The sequence below is a fragment of the Eublepharis macularius genome, chromosome 1 (genome assembly GCF_028583425.1).
Source record: "Eublepharis macularius isolate TG4126 chromosome 1, MPM_Emac_v1.0, whole genome shotgun sequence".
Classification (NCBI taxonomy): domain Eukaryota; kingdom Metazoa; phylum Chordata; class Lepidosauria; order Squamata; family Eublepharidae; genus Eublepharis; species Eublepharis macularius.
Window position 1 is genome coordinate 77,120,884 of NC_072790.1, and position 23,658 is coordinate 77,144,541.

The following is a 23,658-nucleotide window of genomic DNA, read 5'->3' on the forward strand; positions in this document are numbered from 1 at the left end:
GCATAGTAGATCTATAGGGAAACGGATTTGCTTGCAGGCCCCCTAGTCAAAGCTTCTGGCATCTTATCTAGTTCAGTCCAAGTATCGTTATGGTGCAGACCACAGTACGGCTACCCAGAATTCTTTTATTTTTTTTAAAAGGGCTCGGTGGGTCTACCAAAAACGCTTCTAGCTTCGAGCAGTCTGACGATAAAGTACTGAAGGATACTAGCACTTGGATATCCTTAAACCAATGAGAGCTAGCACTCCCTATTTTGCGCCTGTCTCCACACTTACAAGCCTGAGTCTCCCCCCCCTCCCCCCGTTATCTCTCCTGTACACCCAGACGAACAGTCTCTTTCTAATGGTGTTTGGTTTGGAGCGTTGCAATTTCATTCAACGACAGCGCCCGTAGCACTACAATTCCCAGACATCCCCGCGCGCCCTTCCCTCCCTGGCGTTATCTTGGAGCTCCTGCAGTTTGCTGGAGCCAGAGCCGCCTTATTGGTGTGTAGCTTTGGTACCGTTGAGTAGTGGAAGCGAGCGGGCTTGTTGGTGTGGAAGCCAAAGCGCGTCGCTCCTCTTGCTTGACGCCACACGAGGAAGCCTGCAGGAGCGCGAGGTCCAGCGACGCCCCGGGAGCTCCTGCAGAGCGAATGTAGCAGGGAGAGGAAGGAAGAAAAGCAGGATGGTCATTCGGGTGTTCATCGCGTCTTCCTCGTGCTCCGTTACGGTGAGTGCAAACGAAGGAGAGAGGGAAGGAAGAACGGGGAAGTGCGGCATCCCCGGGGAGAGACCCACGAAGAGATGCGTGAGCGGAGGTCTCCGCCGGGACACGCAGAAGCCGTCGCTGGCTGGACGGGAACTGCAAGTATTCAGGATGAAGCGACGAATTCAGGGTTTGTTTGTTTTTAAAGCGGGGGAGATTCTGGTCCATCAGAGATTGGTAAAGCGAAGGGTGGGGCTGTCGTGCGTTTATTGGAAGAACGAGGTACATGGTAAATGTTTTCTTATTTCTTCCCTTTGTGTGGCTCATTGGCCGGCATTATTATTGTTGTTGTTGTTCTCCATGCGCAAACGGTTGAGCTGGGCTGGAATGCAGGTTACTAATCCTGTTGTTGCAACTAATGTCATGGACAGCGAGCTCTACCTCTGGCGCGCCTTCTTTAGCCCCGAAGGGAGAGGAGGAAATGCCTCGTCTGTGGTCTGCAGCGTTTAAAATGTCAGGTGCGCCAGAATAAGGGTCGCGTTGCTGATTTTTCTGGCGACATCTGAATGGCTAAAAGCATTACAAAATCAACACGTAGTCATTTGTGACGATCAGTTTATTTATCTTTTTTAAACAGGCAAACGCTGCTCCCGAATACTTGGGAAATGATTAAATGTGCTTATGTGCGACCGTATAGTTAGACTGCAGTCGTGCTCGCACGGACGTTGGGTGTAAATGTCATCCGGATCTCTGAGACGTACTTGTAAATAAACGTGTACAGAATCGGGAAATATGTCAGTCAAAAATGTTTTCGCGTTAAGCAATAAACATTATAAGAGGAACACTGCGAAAAAAAAATCCCATGGTTTGCCTATATGCTTCCAGACTAAATTCAACATATCATTAGAGATTCAAGATAATCTTTAAATAATAATTATAACAACATTTATATACTGCCCTTCAGGACAACACTCAGGGTGGTTTACAAAGTATGTTGTTATTATCCCCTCAACAATCACCCTGTGAGGTGGGTGGGGCTGAGAGAGCGCTGGAAGAGCTGTGACTAACCCAAGATTATCCAGCTGGCTTCAAGTGAAGGAGTGGGGAATCAAACTCAGTTCTCAAGATTAGAGTCCTGCTGCTCTTAACCACTACACCAAACTAGGTCTTAGTTAAAGTTCTTGTGGTGTCAGTTAGGTTACTTTGATGGCTAGCTACATGCTGTCAACTCACAACCAACTTCATAGGGTTTTTTCAAGGCAAGAGATGGACCTAAGTGGGTTTTTAGCCATTGCCTGCCTCTCTGCCTAGAGGCACCGCGCATCCTTAGTGTTCTCCCATCCAAGTACTAACCAGGGCCAACCCTGCTTAGTTTCAAAGATCTGACAAGATCGGGCTAATCTGTGCTGCCAAGTCCTACTATTAATCTGTTGGCCACTGCATTCTTTTCTCTGAAATGGCTGCACGTTGTGGGATGAGCTCACTGTTGGAACCTTATAAGAGATGAGATCCTGTCTGCTTTAGGCTTCTTTTTCTTCACAAAGGCAACCTGTATTTAAAGTTGTCTTTTGTATTTTCTGGATCACCTGTTGCTTTGCTTGTGTCTTATCTGAATGTTTTTTTTTTCAAAATACTGAATTGTAATTTAATATGCTTTAATTGTTTCCTGAACTGAGAACCGTTGCATTGAAAAACAGCGTATAGCCATGTTTATATAAACAAATAACCAAATAAAATCCCTATAGCATTCTCTTGGTAAAATTAAATTTGCAGGTGATCTGAGACTTCTACAAATGGCAATTAATTTTTCTGTGAAGGCATTTTAAATGCAAATGTTGATCTAAATGTGCTCTTAATGAGATCAGTGGGCTATGTTATAATGGTTATTACTTATAGAGGAAGTGACCTTTGTATTTAGTATTTAAAAAACCCTTATGGAATTGAATCCAAAGAATTGTGAATGGAGTTCCACTTTTAGAATATATTTTCAGTGCTTCTACTGTCATCTTCACCTCTCCTTCAGCATCACTTTTCTATGGAGGGTCATTGAATCTTTGAGAACAATGTGGGGTGGGGATACAGCTTGAGTGGAAAAGTCACAGGCCACTTTTGCTTATACAAAAGCACCTTTGGCTCTAGACCCATTACTTTCTACTTCCCTTGGAATATTTACACCATATACACAGAGCACTATTAGCAATGCAGTTTTTGCATTCATTCACAAAATGAAAACCGAACTGACATGCTAAATTGATACAGTTTGGCATGTAGTATATGCAGGGTTCAGTAGCAGCATTCTAGCAGCCAATAACAACTAATTATCCATTTCAGGAGCCCACTGAGTAAATAGAGAATCTGTTTAGAATTCACACAATACACAGTCATTGAGCACTTATAATAGGAGCTTTGCTTTCCATTTTAACTGTGAGTCAGTTCTTGGCAGTCATTTTACATTGTAGTAATGCAGTGCCAAAATGGTTAATCTTTGTCACATATTTACAAACTGTGGGTTTGTGAGATACCAGGTAAACAGTAGTGAGGGATGGATAGTTCCAGGTCTGATCCTGCACAGATCTGTTTGGATTTTTAATTGAAATCCATGATACTTACTGCAAGTCAACCATCCTCGTGGGCAGCAAGTGTGCTTCCCTTTTTGCGTGGATAACACATGTGCACACACACGTTTTCATATTAATATCGCAGGGAAGCAGATTTCAGTCAGCTTTGGCTCATAGGTCAGTTCACTGATCAGATATTGCTTAGTTGACTTCCTATTACTTGACTGTGTCGGGTATTATTGAACATTCCATGAGGCCAAGAATGATGCAGTATAGGTGACAGCCCACCTTTTTATTTCATCATGGTGGCAATTGTTAGCAAGGATAGGAGGGAGGGCTGCTTGTCCCCTAGTCCCATAGCTGTCAGGGGCAAATTTAGCAACAGAGGAAATCTTTTCCTTTTGGCCACCTCTTCTAACTCTTGGCATTACTAAACTGACTTTTCATTTTTAACAGGTGGGTAGCCATGTTGGTCTGTAGTGGATCCAGTAGCACCTTAAAGAACGACTAGATTTCCAGGGTATGAGCTTTTAAGAGTCAGAGCACCCTTCTGACAAAGGGAAATTTAATTGGTCTTTAAGATGCTACTGGACCCGTTCCCATTTATATGAGGCTTATATAACATTTTAGAAATAATAATAAAATTCATTATAATCAGCTTAAAATTTAATTTCATTGTTTCACAATAGCAGTGAATGGATTTATTCTTGCAAATTAGCTTCAATATTAAAGGTTTTTATGTTATATATTGTGACGAATATTTTACCATATTTGAAAATACTGGGCCAGTTAATTCACTTTTGTCAGCAGTAAAATAACCATTCTATTTGCCAATGGTAATTCTGCATGTGCTTTTTTTGTTACTGATAAATTGCTAATCCAGGTCAACTGTGACTAGGATAAGAGTGTTTTGCCTTCTAAGTATTATTATGTCATCTGTGGAAAAGTCGCAGAATTATTTATTGTGAGTCGAGGTACTGTATTGATCCAACATGCGGACTAGGTGAAGGTTCCTAGTATTTCTGCAGAGGCTGCAAATTTTGGAAGTTAATGTTGTGTGGATGCGTAGCACCATGTTATGTAGCTAAGCTAAAAAATAAGGCAGTTGCTGTGTATCCAACATTTGTTTCAGCTTAGTAGCTAAATTATGGAATTCACTTCCATAGGACATAGTTATGGTCACGAGCATGGATGATTTTAGAAATCATACCAGTTCATGGAGGCTAGGTCCACCATCAGTGGCTACCAGCTACATTGACTAAAGGAAACCTCCATACTCAAAGTGAATGCCAGTGTTAGCAGGCAATATTAGAGGAAGGCTTGTACTTCTATGCCTTGTTTGTTGGCCGTTCAGGACAACTTGTTGGCCACTGTACAAAACAGGGTGCTGGAGTGGATAAACCACTGGTCTGATCCAGCAGGGCTTTTCTTCTGTTCTCAGAGACTGTGAATGACCATGGAGCAGGCTTCATAGCAGATTGTGCTCAAAATACCAGCTTTGAGTTCTGTACAAATGTCAGTCAAATACTTATGGGCTGGGACCAGCATGCCTGAGGGACTGCCTCTTCCTGTATGTGCCCCAGAGAATGCTCCGATCAGCTGGAAAACATCTGGTGATGGTCCCTGGCCCCAGAGAGGCTTGGTTGGCCTTTTCGGTCCTGGCCCCAGCCTCATGGAACTTTCTGTCTGAGGACACCTGGCCCTGTCAGGATCTTCTATCATTTCGGTGAGCCTGTAAGACGGAGATGTTCCACCGAGCGTATGATTGAGGCCAGCATGAGATCCTCACTGAGCCTCCCACCAGTCTCCTTCTAAGTGTGGGGTTATACAGTGTCCACCAGCCGGCTGCCCGACGTATGGGTACAGCATGGGGCTATGTAGTGCCCATTCGTTAGCTGACCCACATATGGGTTGCAGTACATTATCTGTTTCCCTCTCCCTGTATGCTGATGGTCAGGAATCTGGAATTGACCCCATCTTGGGACAGTTATTATCTGTTTGTTGATTTTATGATGAACTTTTGTTTTATAAATTGTTTTTAATATTTATATTGTATTTTTATAACTGTTGTATCTCGCCCTGAGCCTGCTTGCGGGAAGGGCGGGTTAGAAATGTAATACATAATGATGATGATGATGATGATGATGATGATGATGATGATGATGAATAGCAAGATTTGAATCCAGTAATAATTTGAACAAGATTTTCAGGATAGAAGCTTTTGAGAGTCAACACTCCCTTCATCAGGTGCACAGAGTGCAATGGAAAGCTTTGACTCTTATAAGCTTATACCCAGAGAATCTTGTTGGTCTTCAAGGTTCTATTGGACTCAAATCTTGCTGTTCTCCTGTAGACCAAGATGGCTACCCTCCTGATACTTAATGTGACTTCCTTTAAGTTTTGAGTATGCTTTCAAGTATTTTCTTTAATCTGACAGACAGAAGGAAGCACAGTGTTTTGTACGTGCTCTCAAGTCATAGCTGACATGGCAACCACCACCACCCCCGCCTGATGGGATTTTCATGGCAAGAGACTAACAGAGGTGGTTTGCCATTGCCTGCTTCTGCAACCCTGGTCTTCACTGGAGGTCTCCAATTACTAACCAAGGCCAACCCTACTTAGCTTCTGATGAACTCACTTGGGCTATCCTGATAGGTTCTCCCTCTCCCTCGAATTCCTGTTTGGTTTGGCTTATATGTTTTATTATGGCAAATTCACAACTTGTTTAAGCAACAGAACTTAAAACTGTTTCATTTTCAGTTAAAACAGAATAGGGCTGTAAATTGCAGCCACATTCAGATGTCACTACAAACCTCTGTATGTGGTGGGCACAAACAAGCTTGTTTACTGTGCCAGCAGGCTCCATCTGTCCTTCCCGTCCCTTTTTTACCCTTATGCATAGAATGCAATGGAAAGCTTCCTGGTTTGAAAAGCCTTCTCTCAAAATTCAGCTTACTGCCTCATCTGAATGCAGATGCCTGGGCCAGCTAAAGGTTGTTCTCTTTCCCATACACTTGGATTTGACATTTTGCTTTGGAATAAATTAACAGTCCTGGATAATAGTGTATTTCCTTCCTCTTTGCCCTACAACCACAGCAGGGGATAAACTTCTGGTTAACTCTGCAGCAAATCTTAGCACACTTCCTGGAATATAGAAACCCTACCAAGGAACACAGATTGCGTCTCAAGATACACTGCATGGTGCCCCATCACTTTGTTCCTTATTCCAACTTCCAAGGAGACCAAAAATAAATGAAGACCAGAGGAATGGCATAATGCTGATTTTCTAAGGATATTTCCATGTTTGCTGAAGCACCTACCAGGAAAGCTGTCCCCAGTCCTGCAAGAAGAACCAAAAGGACAAATATTCCACACTGGTAAGTCATAAAGCCAAAAATCATCTCTTCTTTCACCTGCCTGCCTGAATCACCCAAGTAAAGTGATGGGTGTGTGGAGACCTCAAACATTCTTTCTACAAAGAGTTTCTCCGCACACTTTTCTGCAGTACGACCTAAGTGTGCTCTCTGTTGAACAACCCTCCCTTACTAACAGGTTGTAGCAGGATCCACTGTGCAGAGAGCAACAGAAGAACAACAACCTGTACAGAAAGGAGACACCTGTAGGCCATAAAACCCACAATGTAGATACTTCCTATCTTGCCCTGGTAGCGACAGTGCACAGCTGTCATTGTTAGTGTATTTTCTTGCACCTGCTGCCACTTCTGACCAAACACATATGACTCATTCTTACTTGTAGGCTCACAGCCAAAGTGCATGCAACAGAACAAGCCAACTGAACGTTGAGTTGCAGTGCAATTTTCTACAACAGAAAGGTGAGTATTGTTGCCTCAGTGACACTCCGAATGTAGAAATTCAGGGCATTACTATTGAAAAGTGTAGAACTAGACTGAGGGACTTAGATGGAACAACACCTACAGGATAGCACCCTTCCCCAGTTTTATTCACTCACTAATAAACACCTAACCACCATTCCAAGTTGATAACAAGTGGTTCCCATTAGAAAATCATCTTCTTTCTTTGTTTTCCTACAGGCAACCAGTTAACAAAAAGAGAAGAAAGGAAGAACATGTCCACAGCTTGTAAGGACTATAGCAGCAAGTTGAAGTCAGCTATTCCTTTGTCAGGTTGTCAAGGGCTCCAGTGCCTTTCTACAGTACATGACAGACAGTAAACAGGAGAGCTTTGCCTGACAAGCTGCACCTGTTGCTCTTCTGTCTGTCATGCAGCTTTCAAAGAGGCAGAGTCTCTGCAAGAACAGAAGATGGTGGTCCTGATTCCTCTCTACACTTAATGCTATTCAGTAAAAGCTGTGGCTATTTCAGTTACTAGGTTCAGTTCGAAGTATTGGCTATCATGTACAAAGCTCTTCATGTCATATGAGCAGGGCCTTCTGGCAGGTGCTACTCTGCAAATGGGCAAAATCAACCACTGCCTGTACATGTGTGTTCTCTGTTGTGGTGCCCTCCTTATGGAATGGCCTGCCTCATGAGGTCAGGAGAGCTCCCAGTCTCTTCTTGGCTTTCCACAAATGATGCAAAACTGAATTATTCAGGAAGTCATTTTTACACAATTAATAGGGCTATACAATAATGAAATGGTTCAGAAAGATGTTTTAGTGAAGGGAAAGGGATTGTGGACTATACTACTGCGTATCCTATCTACTATCTGTTGCTATATTATTGCTCTTCTATGACAATTTCTGCATTGTTTAACGTCATGTTAATACTTCTACTCTGTTTCAGCTTTGTTCCAGATTTCTGAAATCTTAATCCTTTTACATTGCCTGTTGATTGTATGGACTTACACTGTGATATCCGCCTTGAGTTTCAGCCAGAAGGGTGGACTATAAATAATGTAAATAAACATAAATATTGGCTCATATGCCTAGCATACTGGCTATCCCACTCTACTCCCAAGATACAGGCCTGTGGGTGATCTAGAAAAGAGCAAGAGTACAGTAGCTCCTATAAGAGTAACAAAATTTGTGGTAGGATATGAGCTTTCATGTGTCACAGCTCACTTATTCAGATATGGGCGATCTAGTTTTTGAACCTGTCAGACCATAGCTGGAGATAGAATTTGAGATACCTTATACATTAATCTTGTGCTTTTCTACTGGCCTACAGCTCTTCAAGGGCTCCCTTCCAAAAAAACTACAAAAAAAGAAAGGAAGGCTGAGAACATCTTTGTGTCAGATGCATGAGAACGGGGTTTCTCCTCAGGAATTTAGCCTCAGTGGAGCCAGAGGCACAAGCCAAAAGGGCAATAGCCAAAGGGATCCAGGACAAGCTCTTTGTAGCTGATACTGTGATGTGTTTATATGTGGAGAAAAGTGAGATACGAGTAAAAAAAAATAAACTCTTGGTTGCAACCATTCTGTGCTTGTAGTTCTTTGTCAGTATGGATTTGTATGTGCCATTTAAATTACTAGAACACTTTTTAACAGGAGTAGAAATTTTTCATTAAGATGGCATTGTTGAAAATAAAACTTTACTAAATGATAAGAGTGAGTTTATAATCATTGCTTTCATGACTAGAAGATCAATGCAATGACAAAATGTTAAGAAAGAAGCTTTGGTTTAATGTTGAATATTAGTTTGGGTCATAGTTCTTCTTTCTGACCTCTAGAACCTTTAGTTGTAATTTCAGATTCAGTCCAGCATGAGCAACAATGTATGGGCAAATAACAAAATCTTGTGGCACCTAGAAGATGAACTTCAAATAAAGTAGGCACTGGTTCACAAAAAAACTTATGCCATGATACACCCTTAGTCTTCAGAGTGCAACAAGTCTCTTTTTTATATTGGCTGCAGTGGACTAACATGGCTGCCCCTCCAGAATGGGGGGGGAATGCTTTTGCCCATGAATGGCCTTAGATCAGAGTGCAAACTCCTTTTAAGCTTGTTCAGCATTCAGAAGTGCACAATGGTCCAACATCAAATCAGTAATATAATGGATGCTTTCTTTTCTGGCAGCACTGTGTGGAAGGGAGGAACTGAGTCCAGGTACCCTTTTCCACCTCTTGATCATGGTATATGTGCTATAAGAAATCACAGCACTAACCAAGCATATCTTTGACAAATAGAAGGTGGTGGGAAGAGATCTTTTATAACTACAACGCCCTCTGCCATGCAAAGTTCTCTGTATTAAAGTGTCAGGCGGCATCAACTCATTTATTTTTGCACTGCTTCTTTTCAGTGCTAAAATAGGTTATATGAACTTGATTATTTCTGTTTCTTTAAACAAGAAAAGGCTAAATATAATAATGGCAAAGAATCTGAATGGCTTTCCCCAGCTTCTGGTTAAGTAGCAGAACATACTCGAGCAAAGGCATTCCTCCCTCGCCCTCAAGTAATTGGCGGAAGTTTAAATTTGTATGATAAATATATGATACTTCACCTCTGAATTTAACACAAATTAGTGCGCTGTTCTAGGTCATCCGTTTTTGGAAGCATGGAGGGAACAATATGCAGCTTGGCATCTTCTGTTTTGACTTGCTAGATACCCCTCAGGCTCTGGACACGGTTTGCATATCTTAAGTGCTTCAAGTTGCTGTTGGGCTTCAGCCTACTCTTGTTAGCTGTCTGCCGATTGTGCTTTGGGTCTGAGCTTTTGAATGGTTTTTGCTCTGGCATGCAGAAATACTGGTACTTTGTTTGCTGCTAGTTGATGAGCTAATTGTCCTGTTGAAAGGGGAACATGACTTGTGCAAGAGCAATGATTAATGGCATTCTTTTCTTTGTTCAGTGGAATTTATCTTTGTTCTGTGGAACTAACAATTCTGTAGCAACTGATTAACGAAGGTGAGCAACTCCATAAACAAATCAAATCTCCCTCTCTCTTTTTTTAATGAGAGCAAACCTTTGTCGTCCTGCCATCTTTCATAACTGGTCTGGAAAGATTCCTCTTTTTCTTTCTCTTCTGTCATTAAAGTCACTGGAACAAAAAATAAATACAGACAATATCTTGGTTCTTTTTGCAGAGGAGTTAGCCATGTTAATCTGTAGTAGCAAAAACAAAAAGAGTCCAGTAGCACCTTTAAGACTGGTTAGTTGGTTAGTCTTAAAGGTGCTACTGGACTCTTTTTTGTTTTAGTTCTTTTTGCAATTAGGTGCAGGAATCTAGCCGAACAGCAACATTTTGCTGGTTAGTTCAAACCGGGATATGATATTCCTTTTTGGACCTTCCTGCTTCCTTGGTTCCCTGTCCCCTCACTGGCCACTCTTCAAGGTCTGTCTGTTTGTTTTTTTCCAACAGCATTTAGTCCCAGCCCTAGGCCTATATAAGATTGCTTCACAGATTGTTTTTCTCTCTAATCTCTTTTTGTATCTTTAGACACACTTTCCCTAAGGCCTCTGCCTCCTCCATTTTTGCATGCAAGTGTGGCAGCTGAGGCTTCCTTGGTTCATGTTCTGTGCTTCTCAGCCAAACCCTTTTCTGTTTCTTCAGCTGCTCCTCTCTCTCTCTCTCTCTCTCCAGGCAATTTATGCATTATAGATTAAAAGTATGTACTTCAGCACTCCTTGTATTCTGTGTGTATGCATACCAGAGACACACAATTCTGCTTCTTGCCACATTGGCCTATAGTGAAATATGCACATGTACACCATCACGTTTGACCTGATGTGTGAAACAACCTCATCATTCCACTACTTGGACTCTATTCCAGCCCACAGCTCACCTTCCCCCTTCTCAGAATCTCTGCCTCCCTTTCATGTAAACAGTCCAAGCTGCTCTTCCAATGTGTTCCTCTGCTCCTCTGTTGCATTGGAAAATGACATCATTTTCTGGTGTAACGAAGGAGCTGCAGCTTGTACTGCACAATTCATTAAAAGCCTCCAACAGGTGATTTTTAATGAATTGGGCTTCAATGCAACCTGCAGCTCCTCCGTCACAAAATGATGTCATTTTCTGGTGTGATGGGGTGTGCGTGCAGGAGCTAAATACACCACTGCCTCCCACTCCCAGCCCTGCCCCCAGTTTGGCCCCTGGAAGACTTGGCAATCCTATCCTGATCTGAAATGCTAACCTCTCCACCACCCTAGCTATGAGTATCCTCACCTCTATGGTGACATTTATAAAATGAACACACAGTAAAAAGTGTGTTTAGCTGTATCAAATACGACAGTAATAGGCAATGTCTTGGATTCAGTAATGTGAAACCAGAAGCATAAGTGTACATAGCACAGTTTGACTTGCACAAAGGTTTGTGCAAAACCTAGCACTTACACCTCTGTCAACATCAATATATGTCTATATCAGTATATCATCAATGTGGCCAAATTTTAAATCCAGAGACTGGAGCTATGAACAAACAAGCAAGACTTGGTTTCAGTCAGTAAAAGATAGGAGAGGACAGGGCCCTTTCCCTCACTTTTGAGGGAGGGCTCATCGGGGACAAGCACACCTAGGGTTGCCGGCTTTGGGTTGGGACGTTCCTAGAGATTTTGGGGGTGGAATCTAGAGATGGTGAGGTTTGGGGAGGGGCCTCAGTGGGGTATAATGCTATAGAGTGCCACCCTGCAAAGCAGCCATTTTCTCCAAGGGAACTGCTCTCTATGGCCTGGACCAGTTGTAATTCTGGGAGAGCTTGAGCAACCCCTGGAGGTTGGCAACTGTAGGCCCACTAGCAACCACCAGGTGATTTGCTGCCATGTGACTTGCACCCAGGCCCATCTAATTGCTACTCTTAAGTAGTAGCCTTTCTGTAAAAGCCAGTGTAAGGTAGTGGTTAGAATTTCCAACTCAGTCTGGGGGACTCAGATTCAAACCACCACTCTGCTGTGGAAGCTTCCTGGGTGACCTTGGGCCAGTTGCACATTCTGAGCCTAACTTACCTCACTAGGTTGTTGGGTGGGGATAAAATGGAGGAGAGGAGAATGATGTAAGTAGCTTTGGGTCCCCATTGGGGAGAAAGGTATGTTATAAATTAAGTAAATAACTAATAAATATAACTGATGCTGGGGAGCAGTTAAAAGGTAGGTTGGTGTGTGGGAGAGAAGAAGGCATGGAAATGTGACAATATGTGTGTTGTCAGGAAGAGGGACAGAAAAAATAGTGCAGGGATGGAAAAATGAGAAACTCTCCGCAGTTCATTACGGATTCCCCACTTGTAATGTTATAGTGCCCAGAAATTAGTTGTGCAAGATTTTTTGCCAGGAGAAATGTTTGTAAGATTGTAAGTAAGAAAGAAATGCATACAAGAAGTTTGACTTAGTGCGAGCTGTTGCTGTGGTCTTCTTAATTGCATTTCCTCCTGCACAAGAGGAAATTTTGCACTTGATCCTATCCAGTACCTAGTTTTAGTATAGTAATGCACCATTTTCGAAGTAGTCAGTAGCTTTGACTACTTAGCTTTGACTACCATTCAGATTTTTTTAGAATAGGGAGGTAATTGTGCTGACAAGTGATACTTTGAAAGGTTTCAAGTAGCCATATTTGTTCACAAACTGGAAAAACAAAAGGCATGTGCGATCTTTTATTAGAGCTACCTGAAATTTTATAAAACTGTGTGTGTAGCAAAATGGCATGCAAGCTTCTGAGTTACCTAAAATTCTTCATTAGGTGGGCTGTTCAGTTTTTTAAAAAAAGAACCAAAGGAATATAAGTAGTTTCAAGGTCTGCAGCTGTAGTCATAAAGTGGAAAACAGGATTTGCTGTAAGCAAAAATGAATGGGTTTAGATGATGTTGAGTGTAAAACAGGTTCATTATCCCTCTATGAAGGTGAAAGACAGCACTTAAGTATATTTCCAGCCCTGAAGGAAGAACGCTGTGTCCCTCTTAAGTCAGAGAACAGGAGATGAATGTATTTCACTAGGGGAAGAGTCAGTGGACGCCAAAAAGTGAATGCTTACATAATGGGTGGAGGACAAGTAGTCCCCTAAGCCAAGTCCCATTTTAAGTACAGTTTTTTCTGCATTTGAAGCATCCTTTTTGATGCTAGAGCTGGTATTTCCCAGGAAGGCTTACGCTGTATTATGTATATACAGTCATTAAGTCAGTAGTCAGCTTAAAATCCATTTCAGATTGCAAAGTACGTGGTCTGTTAAGATATGCTGTCTTGACTGATCTTTGGTGAGAAGAGGCACTTTCTTTTCTAGTGCTGTCTTGAGAATTACATGGTTTGTATGTATACCAGTAATTCTAGATGCGAATAGGGTGTTTTTTTCTTATTCTTAAAATCTTCATTTACGTTTCAAGCACTCCTGTCTGTCTTTTGGCCTATCATATAATGCACTTCAGTTTCTATCTATCTGTTCAAATTGCAGGTATCAGAAGAAAACAAAACATATGGGTACCATTTTCACACAATGTGTCTTATGGTTGCCTTGCTGGGAATAGACCTGCCTTTTGTCTTCATCTTGTGACTTAATAATTGTTGTACACATGTGTAGACTTCTTGCTTTTTTCAGTTGGCTTCACTAAAAGCCTTTCCCCACTTACATTTTGAGAAAAAGAGGCTATGAACCATTTACAGGCTGCATGGAAATGATTCATAGAGCCCTGCCCAAAGCTTCATTGGCCTGTTCTTAAGTTGCAAAATCATTACCTTTTTGGGGGTAGGAAATGGACAGATTGCATTACTAGTTTAAGAGAGCGCAGAGCTCCAAAGAGCAATCTCTTTAGTGGCATCTCTTTATTAAAGACACAGATTGCTCTTGCTGATCTCATTGGGCTGCATATGGTTCCTTTTGTGTAGGAAGTCCTGTAGGTTTGTTTACAAAAAATAACCTTTTACTGTTGAAGAAAAGTGCTTTTATAAGTGGAGAGCATATTGCTTGATACTCTTTTCCTCCCTCCCACACCCCAAATGCTGAAAAGAGTAGGGCATTCCAAACTAATTGAACATCTGCCTTGAAAAGTGAGCATCTCTCTTGTGCTTAGAATGAAGCAGTTGCTATGGCCACAGAGGCACAGATTGCTTTTCTTGGATAGTCAATATGGCCCTACTAATAGGGACCGTTCAGTGTATATCTTGAATCTGATAACTGATATGTAGAAAGTGTTGCTTTTATCAGCAGCTCTCTCATTTTCCCTTCTATGCCATCTCTTTTCCTCAAGTTTCAGTTAAAATATACTTTTAAAATGTTGCTTATTGATTAGGTTTGCCAGCCTCCAGGTGGCACTTAGAGATCTCCGGGAATTACAACTGATGTCCAGACTTCAGGGATCAGTTCCTGTGGAGAAAATGGGTGCTTTGGAGTGTGAACGCTATGGCATCCAATGTTCCCTCTCAGCAGTGCAGTGTTGTGAGCCAGAAATCTACTTTTGTGAGCAGCAACTTGCAAGTTTTGAGCACACCTTTTCTAAAACCAGAGTCCATTTGATTAAAAGACTTGAATTGTTTGAGGCATTATTGGGTGCTATCAGTGGGCACTCTTTATTAGAGATCACTTTCACTTATTTGGTCTGTTTGGGCAGCCTCTAATTCCTAATGCCTATTCTATTTGTCCTCAACTGTCCAACTCCTCTTTGAGAACAAGAGTCAAAAATGAAGAATTCTCTTTTCCCCACAATTTTGATTTTTGTTTGCTGGCTGTACATTCTATATCTCTCCAGTACCTCATGCCTTCATATAAAATTAAGCTTCTGTTGTCTTTTCATTCTTTCTGAAGTTTAATGCACTGGAGTTTCTGCTGCAATTAACAAAGTCCAGCACTCTTGTTGTACAGCTGTCAGATGAAAGGTGTTTTTCGCAGTCTCATGTGTTTTTCAGTGTCTCCATTGCAACTTCATGGTAAACCGGTCCTCTGAATATATGCATACAAATTAATAAATCTTGGTATCCTACAAGCATTATGAGTGATCACAGATAATGCTTGTGTGTTAAACATGCTAGTAAATGTGATATATATTGCTTAACATAGTCCACATGTACAGCTTTAACCTATTGATAGGAGCCTTGTTAAATGGATCATGTTAATTGTTGGTATCACCTGTTCCTGTCAGACTGTGTGTCACAGAATGAAAATAAAAGCAACCAGCTTTTCTTTTAAATTGAAAGGGTGAATCTGTTCTCCCAAACTGAGACCTTGTGTGCCCAATTGCAGCCTAGAGCACATTTTTATGGCTCAGTTGTAAACCTCTGGCAAAATGGGGTTTTGTAATGGAAATGGGAGACTTAATGAACGGTCACTCTATTTACTTAGTCTTCTTTTATCCTCCTCCCATTCCCCTACTCCTTGGCTACAAGAAATGCTCTGCCAGTTCTTCTTCTCTTCTCTGTGCCATCTCTTCTCTGCCTCTTATTATCCTCTGTATATCCACAGGTCCAGAAAGAGGACATTTTTTATTGGAAGTAATGAGAAAAGAGACACAGGGAAAGAAAATATGAAGAAGACATCCTCAACCTCCACCCTCTCTAGCTCCCAAATCTTCAGGAATTTCCCTACCTGGAGCTGCCAACCGTTGTTTCTGTGAGAGCCAGATGAGGCCAGGATGCAACTGCCCATTCGATCTTGGCCATTTGCCCAACTTTGCTGCCTCCTCTGGCTCCTGTAGCCACAGGAGAAAGGACACTTGGCCACCCACCGCCGCCACCACCTCTAGCTCTCTGTGAGAAGAAGGAGGGGTGGCTCGGCGGGCCACCTGAGAGGCCATATGGATGCCTGCTTGCTGAGGCCGCAAGCCCCACACTGCCGCCGGCTCCCAGAGCAGCAGGGCTGAGGGGAAAGGCTGCGAGGCCCTCACCCCACGCCGCCGCTTCTGGCTCCTGGAGCTGCAGGCATGTGGCGAAGATGCCCCGAGGCTGCCTGCCCGCCACCGCCACCTCCTCTAGCTCCCCATAAAGGAAAGGAGAGGTGGGTCAGTGGGCGAGCTGAGAGGCCATGCGGGCACCCACTCTGCAAGGCTGCAAGCCCCACGCCGCCACCGGCTCCCGAAGCAGCGGGGCTGAGGGGAAAGGCTGCAAGGCCCTCACCCCACGCTGCCGCTTCTGGCTCCTGGAGCTGCGGGCATGCGGCGAAGACACCCCGAGGCTACCCGCCCGCCACCGCCGCTGCCTCCTCTAGCTCCCCGTAAGGGGAAGGAGAGGTGGCTCAGCAGGCCAGCCAAGAGGCCATGCAGGCGCCCACTCGGCAGGGCTGCTAGCCCCACGTCGCCAGCGCTAACAGCTCCCGGAGCAGTGGGGCTGAGGGGAAAGGCTGCGAGGCCCTCGCTGCTGCCACCACTGTCGCCACCTCTTGCTCCTGGAGCTGCGGGCGCACAGCAGACTGCAGAGAGGCCCCAAGGCTGCCTGTCCACCACCGCTTCTGACTCTGGCTCCCTTCCTCCGTGCCATGGCTGGGGCCACAATAGGCCCTTCCAGCAGGAAACAGGGAAGCTTGGGGGCGGGGCTGGGGCTGCGGCTGGGACTGCGCAAGGCACACCAGGCCGGGCCACATTAATGTGAGGCCAGGGTCTCACCAGGCAGGCCCTCGGGGCAGGAAACAGGGAGGGCGAGGCCCAGGGCACCCCTCTGTGCGCTGAGCTTCTCACCTGTTCGCTGGGGGGGTTAAAATTCATGCGCAATTGCACAGAGCGCACCTTAACGGGAACCCTGCCAGTGAGTGAAGAAATTTTGGCCATTTCCACACAGTCAAAGCCTTCAGAAGATCATGCGAAACTCACGGAACGAAGCGTCTTCCTAGTGTGATTTTCCAGCACAATCCCGTTTATTGGCACGATTTCTGATGTCATCACGCCATTAAAGGGAATTGTGCTGGGAAATCGTGCTAGGAAGATGCCTCATTCCATGAGTTTTGCGTGATCTTACAGGTGCATGTGAGAATGGCCTGTGTTTTGTTTGGTGATCCCTCAGCAACTGCTCCTTCCTGCCCAGTGTTTTAATTATTTTTTTTAATATTTTTTTTAATTACTAACATCAAAAAAAAACTACAAAGAACTACAAAAAACTACACAAAAGGGGGGAAAAGGGAACAGGGGGAGAGGGGAAAGGCAACATATAAAAAACACACACACTACATCTACAAGTATTGCATTCCCTTCATACTACCATCATTAAAGTTAAACTTTCTAATATGCTATTAGATTGGTAGATCTTGTAAAATACAAACTACAGTAAGTCAGAGTCAGGTCTCCCCCCCCCCCCGCGTCTCGGTCTCAATTCTCTCTGAACAGCTACAATAGCTGCGCTCACTCCCTCCTCCCCACTCCCCCCATCAGATTCTGAATCTTCTTCTTGCTGGAATTCTTGATAATTAAACACAAAGTCCCTCAGTTGTGCTTCCGATATTATCTTGTAGGCTTGGTCTTTATATCTGAACCAGATACCTTCTGGAAGTAACCATTTATATTTTATTTCACGTTTCCTCAGAAGAGCTGCAAACCTTTTATATTTGAATCTTCTTTTTCGAGCTAAAAATGGAACGTCCTTCAATATCTTAACCTTGTTGCCCAGAAAGTCCAAGTCCACATTGTACAAATTATATAAGATGGTGTCCCGAGTCGTCTTAGATGAAAAGTCAATAATAATCTTGTGAGGCAGCTGATGCTTCGTTGCATATTTTGAAGATGTCCGACGGACTTCCAAATTATCGCCTTTTAACTCTTCTTTAGTTGCCTTTGCGAATGACGCCAAAAGTTCCGATACCAAATCCTTTAATTTTTCACTTTCCTCCTCCTTCACATTCTGAAGACACAATACCGTCTGAGCACAATCCACTTGTAGTCCTATCAATTGATTCTCCAAAAGCTTTGCTTCTTTGTTTGTTGCTTTCATGAGTACAGCATTTTCCCGAGCAAGTTGCTCTGCCCCAAACGCTGCATCTTTAATGGTTTTCACTTCATTCTCAACTGAGCCAACCCTTTGTCCGATGTCATTTAGCTTATCCACAAAGGGCTTCATAGCTTCAACGACCGACCGTTTAACCACCTGTATTGTCGAAGGCTTTCACGGCCGGAGAACGATGGTTGTTGGGGGTTTTCTGGGCTGTATTGCCGTGGTCTTGGCATTGTAGTTCCTGACGTTTCGCCAGCAGCTGTGGCTGGCATCTTTTCCACACTGCGACACTGAGAGATCTCTGTCTTTTGGTGCTACACCTCTGAAGATGCCAGCCACAGCTGCTGGCGAAACGTCAGGAACTACAATGCCAAGACCACGGCAATACAGCCCGGAAAACCCCCAACAACCATCGTTTAACCACCTCTTCAAGAGTTTCTCCCTTCCCCTGTAATGTCGCCAAAACCGATTTGCTCACAGCAGGGCTCTGCTTTTTCGTCGCTATCTTAGGGGGGGGGGGGAGTCCGCCAACTAAGTTCCGAAACTCAGTGAAGGGGAAAATATCCAGACCTTCTTAGCTTCAACTCCCACCAATCCTTCGCATATGCTTGAAATAACAGAAGAGATTCGCTTACTTACAGGTTTTCACCTTAAATCTGCTTGTTGCCGTTCTCCATGGCCTGGCAGCACACGATGTGCTGCGCAAGTCTGCCGGCCTCCATAGGAGCAAACGGGCAATTTACCCCCTGCATCGACTTCAGGGGGCTCTTCCCGCAGTGCTCCGGACCCTGACCCCCCTGACTGGGAGTCTTGGGGGTTAACCCTCACAGGTCAACCACCTGGTCAAGCTGCTCGGACGCTTCCTCCCGGACCTGCGGAGAGGAGCGTCCGACATGGCCGGGAAAACGAAAATGAATCTCCCCAGTGTTTTAATTATTGTTGCATTTTTATATGTATTTTTACTTGTTTTTAATTTTTAAATTGTGTTTTTGGTTGGTTTTAATAGTTAGTTATAAAGATGTGTTATACTATGTATACTTTTAATCTTTTAGCCACCTTGGTGGCCCAGATATCGGCAGAAAGGGGATGTAAATTTTGTAAATAAATACATTGGTAGATTAATGGGGCACCCTACAGAAAGTATCTTAATCTTCAGTTGGGCATTCTATATTTCCAGTTTTTTCTACATGCAGCTTCGTCTCTCTTATATCACAGGTCTCAAGCCAGTCCATAGCGTATTTGCTAAGGCAATGCTCTCTTAGAATTCTCTGTTTTATTTTTCATATTTGTAATTATGAAATAAAGGTTTCTAATTATTTTATGCTTGGGCCTTTTATTGGCTGAGTTTTTATTGGTTTCTTAATTTTAATGCTTTTAAGTTTTTATGAGTTTATCTTGTTTCTTGAGCTTTTTTGAGGTCTGAAGCAACAGCATATACATTTTTAAATTAAACAGTAAAATAATTCTTTCTCCAAGGACCTCAGGGGGACATGCATGGATGGGCTGCCTAAGGTTTCTGACAGGTCTGAAAACTGCAGGGATTTTTGGGCTAGTGGAAATTTGGGCTACATGGAAATTTGAGAATGAGGGGTTTGTATTTAGACTGTCACCATTATGCAATGCCACTACAGCTGGAAACATTCCTAGATAAGAAAATTTTGCATTCCAACATACTGTCTTGGATTTATGATGAGAAAATTAAATGCATGACATATGTATTAAAAACATTGTCCTCTCAGAGAATAAATGAATGATATAGGGTCAATTTAGCTTAGTTGACATACCTTTCTTTTCGTATTGCCTTAGCAACAGCTGCGTTTGTACTCACGTTGTTTTTCATTTTCCTAGATCAAGAAGAGACAGCAAGACATTGTACGATTTCTAGAAGCCAACAAGATTGAGTTTGAAGAGGTGGATATCACCATGTTGGAAGAGCAAAGACGCTGGATGTATAAGCATATTCCTCAAGACAAGCAGCCGGCACAAGGCAACCCATTGCCCCCTCAGATTTTTAGAGATGATCAGTACTGTGGAGTAAGTCACTTTATGTTCCTGCTTTTCTGCCTAAATTAGACTAGGCCACAGAGGGCCTTAAACCTTGGGTCAAACCTTTCGCTCATCAATAACACCTACATCTTGTTGAGATTAACCTTCAGTTTATTCGCCCACGTCCACTCCCAAATTGCATCCGGGTATTGGCTCAATGTTTCTACAGCCACCCTGGGAAGAACCAGAAGTGCAGGATAGAGATGAGTGTCATCCACATATTGGTAACAACTGTTTTTGTATCTCTAGATGATCTGAATCAGGGGTTTCATGTAGATGTTAGAGCATAGGGGACGAGATGGAACCTTGAAGGATCCTAGGGGCCAAGGTGCTGAGCAGCAGTCCCCCAGTTCCACTTTTTAAAACCTACATTCCAGGTAGGACTGGCATCATCATGAAACAGTGCCTTCCCAGCCCAGCCCAAAAAGTCCGTCCAGAAGGATAACAATTATTGTTATCAGAAACCACCAAGAGGTTCATGAGAATTGACAGAGTCATGCTGCCTTAGTCTATCTCACAGTGCAGGATATCTTCCATGGAAGCCAGGCCTGTTTCAATCCCATAATCAGGGCTAAAAGACTGTAAATTCACCTCATACAGGAAAACTTGAATTTGTCCAGCCACCACCTGTTCAATCACCTTGCTCAAGAATAGAACATTTGTGTTGTAGTTTTGAAGCATTCTCTAGGGATGACTGTCTTGTGTTTCCCTTTCAGCTTCCTTCTAACTAGTCCCTTCATTTTTGTAAAGGTGCTTCTTTTAAAATCAAATGTTACTGTATTAGACTTCAGGGATTTCTCATTGCCATGAACGCCTAATTTTATAGCATTCTGGTCACTGCTCCCATTTAGTTCAACATTATCTACATCTCACACAAAGTCTCGATCTCTGCTCAGAATCACTGCCCCTCTGTTCACTGACCAACTGTTCAAATGCATGATTATTTATGATGTCTAGAAATCTCATTTCTATAGCATGACTTAAGCATAATTACCTAGTCAGTGTGAGTGTAGCTGAATTCACCCAGTATCACAATGTGATCTGCTTTAGTCACTTCTCTTACTTCTTTCTTCATCTCATGATCAGCCTCAAGGGTTTGATCAGGTGGGTGATAGTATATTCCCACTTTTAAGTAACCTTAGAGCCCAGTATCTCCACCCATGTTACTTCTGTTGGGAAGTTATTTGACACTGTGCCTTCTGTCTTGCCTGTAGAGCTTATACCCAGGGTGACTGTATCCAATTGATTTCCTCCATTCCACCATGTTTCTGAGATGCTCATTATTTCTAAATAGGCATTTAGCACCAAGCACTCCAGCTTCCCCATTTTGGGTTGGAGGCTTCCAGGATTGGCATATGGATACCTGTAATATATTTTCTTCTCCAAGAACCCTCTGCTCCCTGAGTCTGTGCACATAGTTCTCCTTTGTTATCCTGCTCACACTCCCAACTTCTATTGTGCTCCTACCCAGGGCTCATTTTGAGGGGGAATGCACAGGAACACAGTTCCAGTAGTTATCCAAAAAGGTTACATGTCAGGTGGCCCCGCCCACCTGATTTTTGGCCATTTTGGGCCTGTTTCGCCCAATTCAGACCCCAAATGGCTAGGATTGGGCCCAAAACAGCCAGGATTGGTCCTAAAATGGCCAGGATTGGGCCTCTGATGGGTGGTGGATCACTCTCCCACTCAGCAGCGGCCCAATCCTGACCATTTGGGGCTCCTTTTCGGCCATTTTCAGCCCCTTTTTGCCATTTTGGGCCCAATTTCAGCCCTGAATGGGCAGGATTGGGTCCAAAACAGCCAGGATAGGTGATGTCAGGGGGTGGGGCATATGCAAATCAGTTATGCTAATGACACACTTCCAGTGATGGCAAGGGGTGTGGCATATGTAAATGAGTTGTGCTAATGAGTTATGCTAATGAGTTCCTGCAGCTCTTTTTCTACAAAATGACCCCTGCTCCTACCAATATTTGCCTGAGTGTTTACACTGTCATCCTCTAGGACTGACTTGTCCTGAACTGAAGGCTTACCAGTTCCTGTTGGCTTTCCCCCTGAGATTAGTTTAAAAGCTGTTCTGCCACCTTTTTGATATTAAGTGTTTTTAGAAATTAACATTAGGACCTAATTTTCGTTCAGGTGAACATTCAACTGATAGTTATAATTCTTACCTCCAGCTTTGCAGCAATGCAGCAAGGTGGGTTAGGTGGAGAAACAGTAAAGTTCATGACTGCAGATTCTAAAACAAGTGAATTTTGGTTTCTGTGGTTTGTTAATGGAAATCTTATTTTCTTTAATTGTCACTTGTTGATTGATTCTTATTATAAAGAAAAAATCATCTAGACATCAAATGGGAAGCCAAAACAGGAAGTAATTACACGTTATCTTGTGGGACTGATGCTGTTTTCACTGGTAATGTACAACAGATATTTCCCAGTCATGAGTGTAATTGACCATTGGTGTGTGGGTGTCTAGTCGGGATGCTTCATCACCCACAGAAGAATTACAATCCTTGAAATAATCTTGGACCCAAACTTGTAGATGGATAACTAGCTTAGCACTGTCATTAGGAGCACTTCCTTTCAATTGTATCCTCCTTGTAATGTGGCTCTTTACTTTGACTTAGGCATGCTGATTCACACTACCATAACTTTAAGATGGTAGTATTGTATCATATTGTAACATGCCGTCTATGTAGGGCTGCTTTAGAGGACACTGTGGAAGTTTCAGTTAGTACAAAAAGTAGCAATGAAACTCATGTCTGGGGTCAGTTGCTTGGAACACACGCACTCCAGTTCTATGTCAATAGCTCTGGTTATTAATTTACTTATGGGTTCAGTTCAAAGTCTTTCATAGCCTAGGACCCTCTGAACCCTGGCTGTTTTCACACTGCTTACCCGATCGTGCAAAACTCCTGGAACGATGCGCCTTCCTGGCGTGATTTCCCGCGATAACCAGAGTCATGACAGGAAATTGCGCCAGGAAGGCACGTTGTTCTGAGAGTTCTGCGCGATCGGTAAGCAATGTGAAAATGCCCAGTATCTCCCAGTATATTCCCATGCACAAGTTATGTTCCTCAGACAGCCTTTCTCTTGGGTGGCATTTCTAATTATTGTCAGTTTGGTAACAGATCACAGGCCATTCTGTGGCGAGAGCAACTGCAAACCTTGGGAAAAGCCCAGCAAATTGGGTTTGGAGGGTCTTCACTGGCTGCGTTCAAGAAGGTGTATGCGAGGCAGTTCTATTTCAGAGGGAATTTGGTGGAAGGTAAACTGATTTGACTGCTTTGGTGTGTTTGCATCTTTAATCTGTGCATCGTTTTTGTTTTGTTGTGATCTCCTACATTGTTAGCTGCCTCAAATCTAAAGGAATAAGGCAGGGTAGAAATAATTTAAATAAATAAATGAACAAACAGCCAGAAATGCCCTAATATCTTTATTTAATGCCACAGCTGCCTTAGAAGTATTCTGATATGACGCTTCTTTCAGCTTATCTGAATCCCTTCTATCTGTTTTAATCCCTTTACAGTTGGCTTACTGTCTGTGTGATTATCCTTAATGAGTAGCTGAGCTTTGAAAACAGCTGAAAATGGCAGCCCTAGTCTTGTGACAAGATGGATCAGGGATGAT

The 23,658-nt window shown here is 43.2% G+C and overlaps 1 protein-coding gene across 1 annotated transcript in view; it reads left to right on the forward strand.

Moving 5' to 3' along the window:
- Positions 1–481: 481 nt before the first annotated feature.
- SH3BGRL2 (SH3 domain binding glutamate rich protein like 2) overlaps positions 482–23,658 on the forward strand; it is a 52,281-nt gene continuing 29,104 nt past the window's right edge. Inside the window, exons 1-2 of the mRNA XM_054980268.1 lie at positions 482–712; positions 19,835–20,020. Of these exons, the coding sequence (XP_054836243.1) occupies positions 668–712; positions 19,835–20,020 (231 nt within the window). The 5' untranslated portion in view covers positions 482–667. The remainder of the gene's footprint in view (positions 713–19,834; positions 20,021–23,658) is intronic.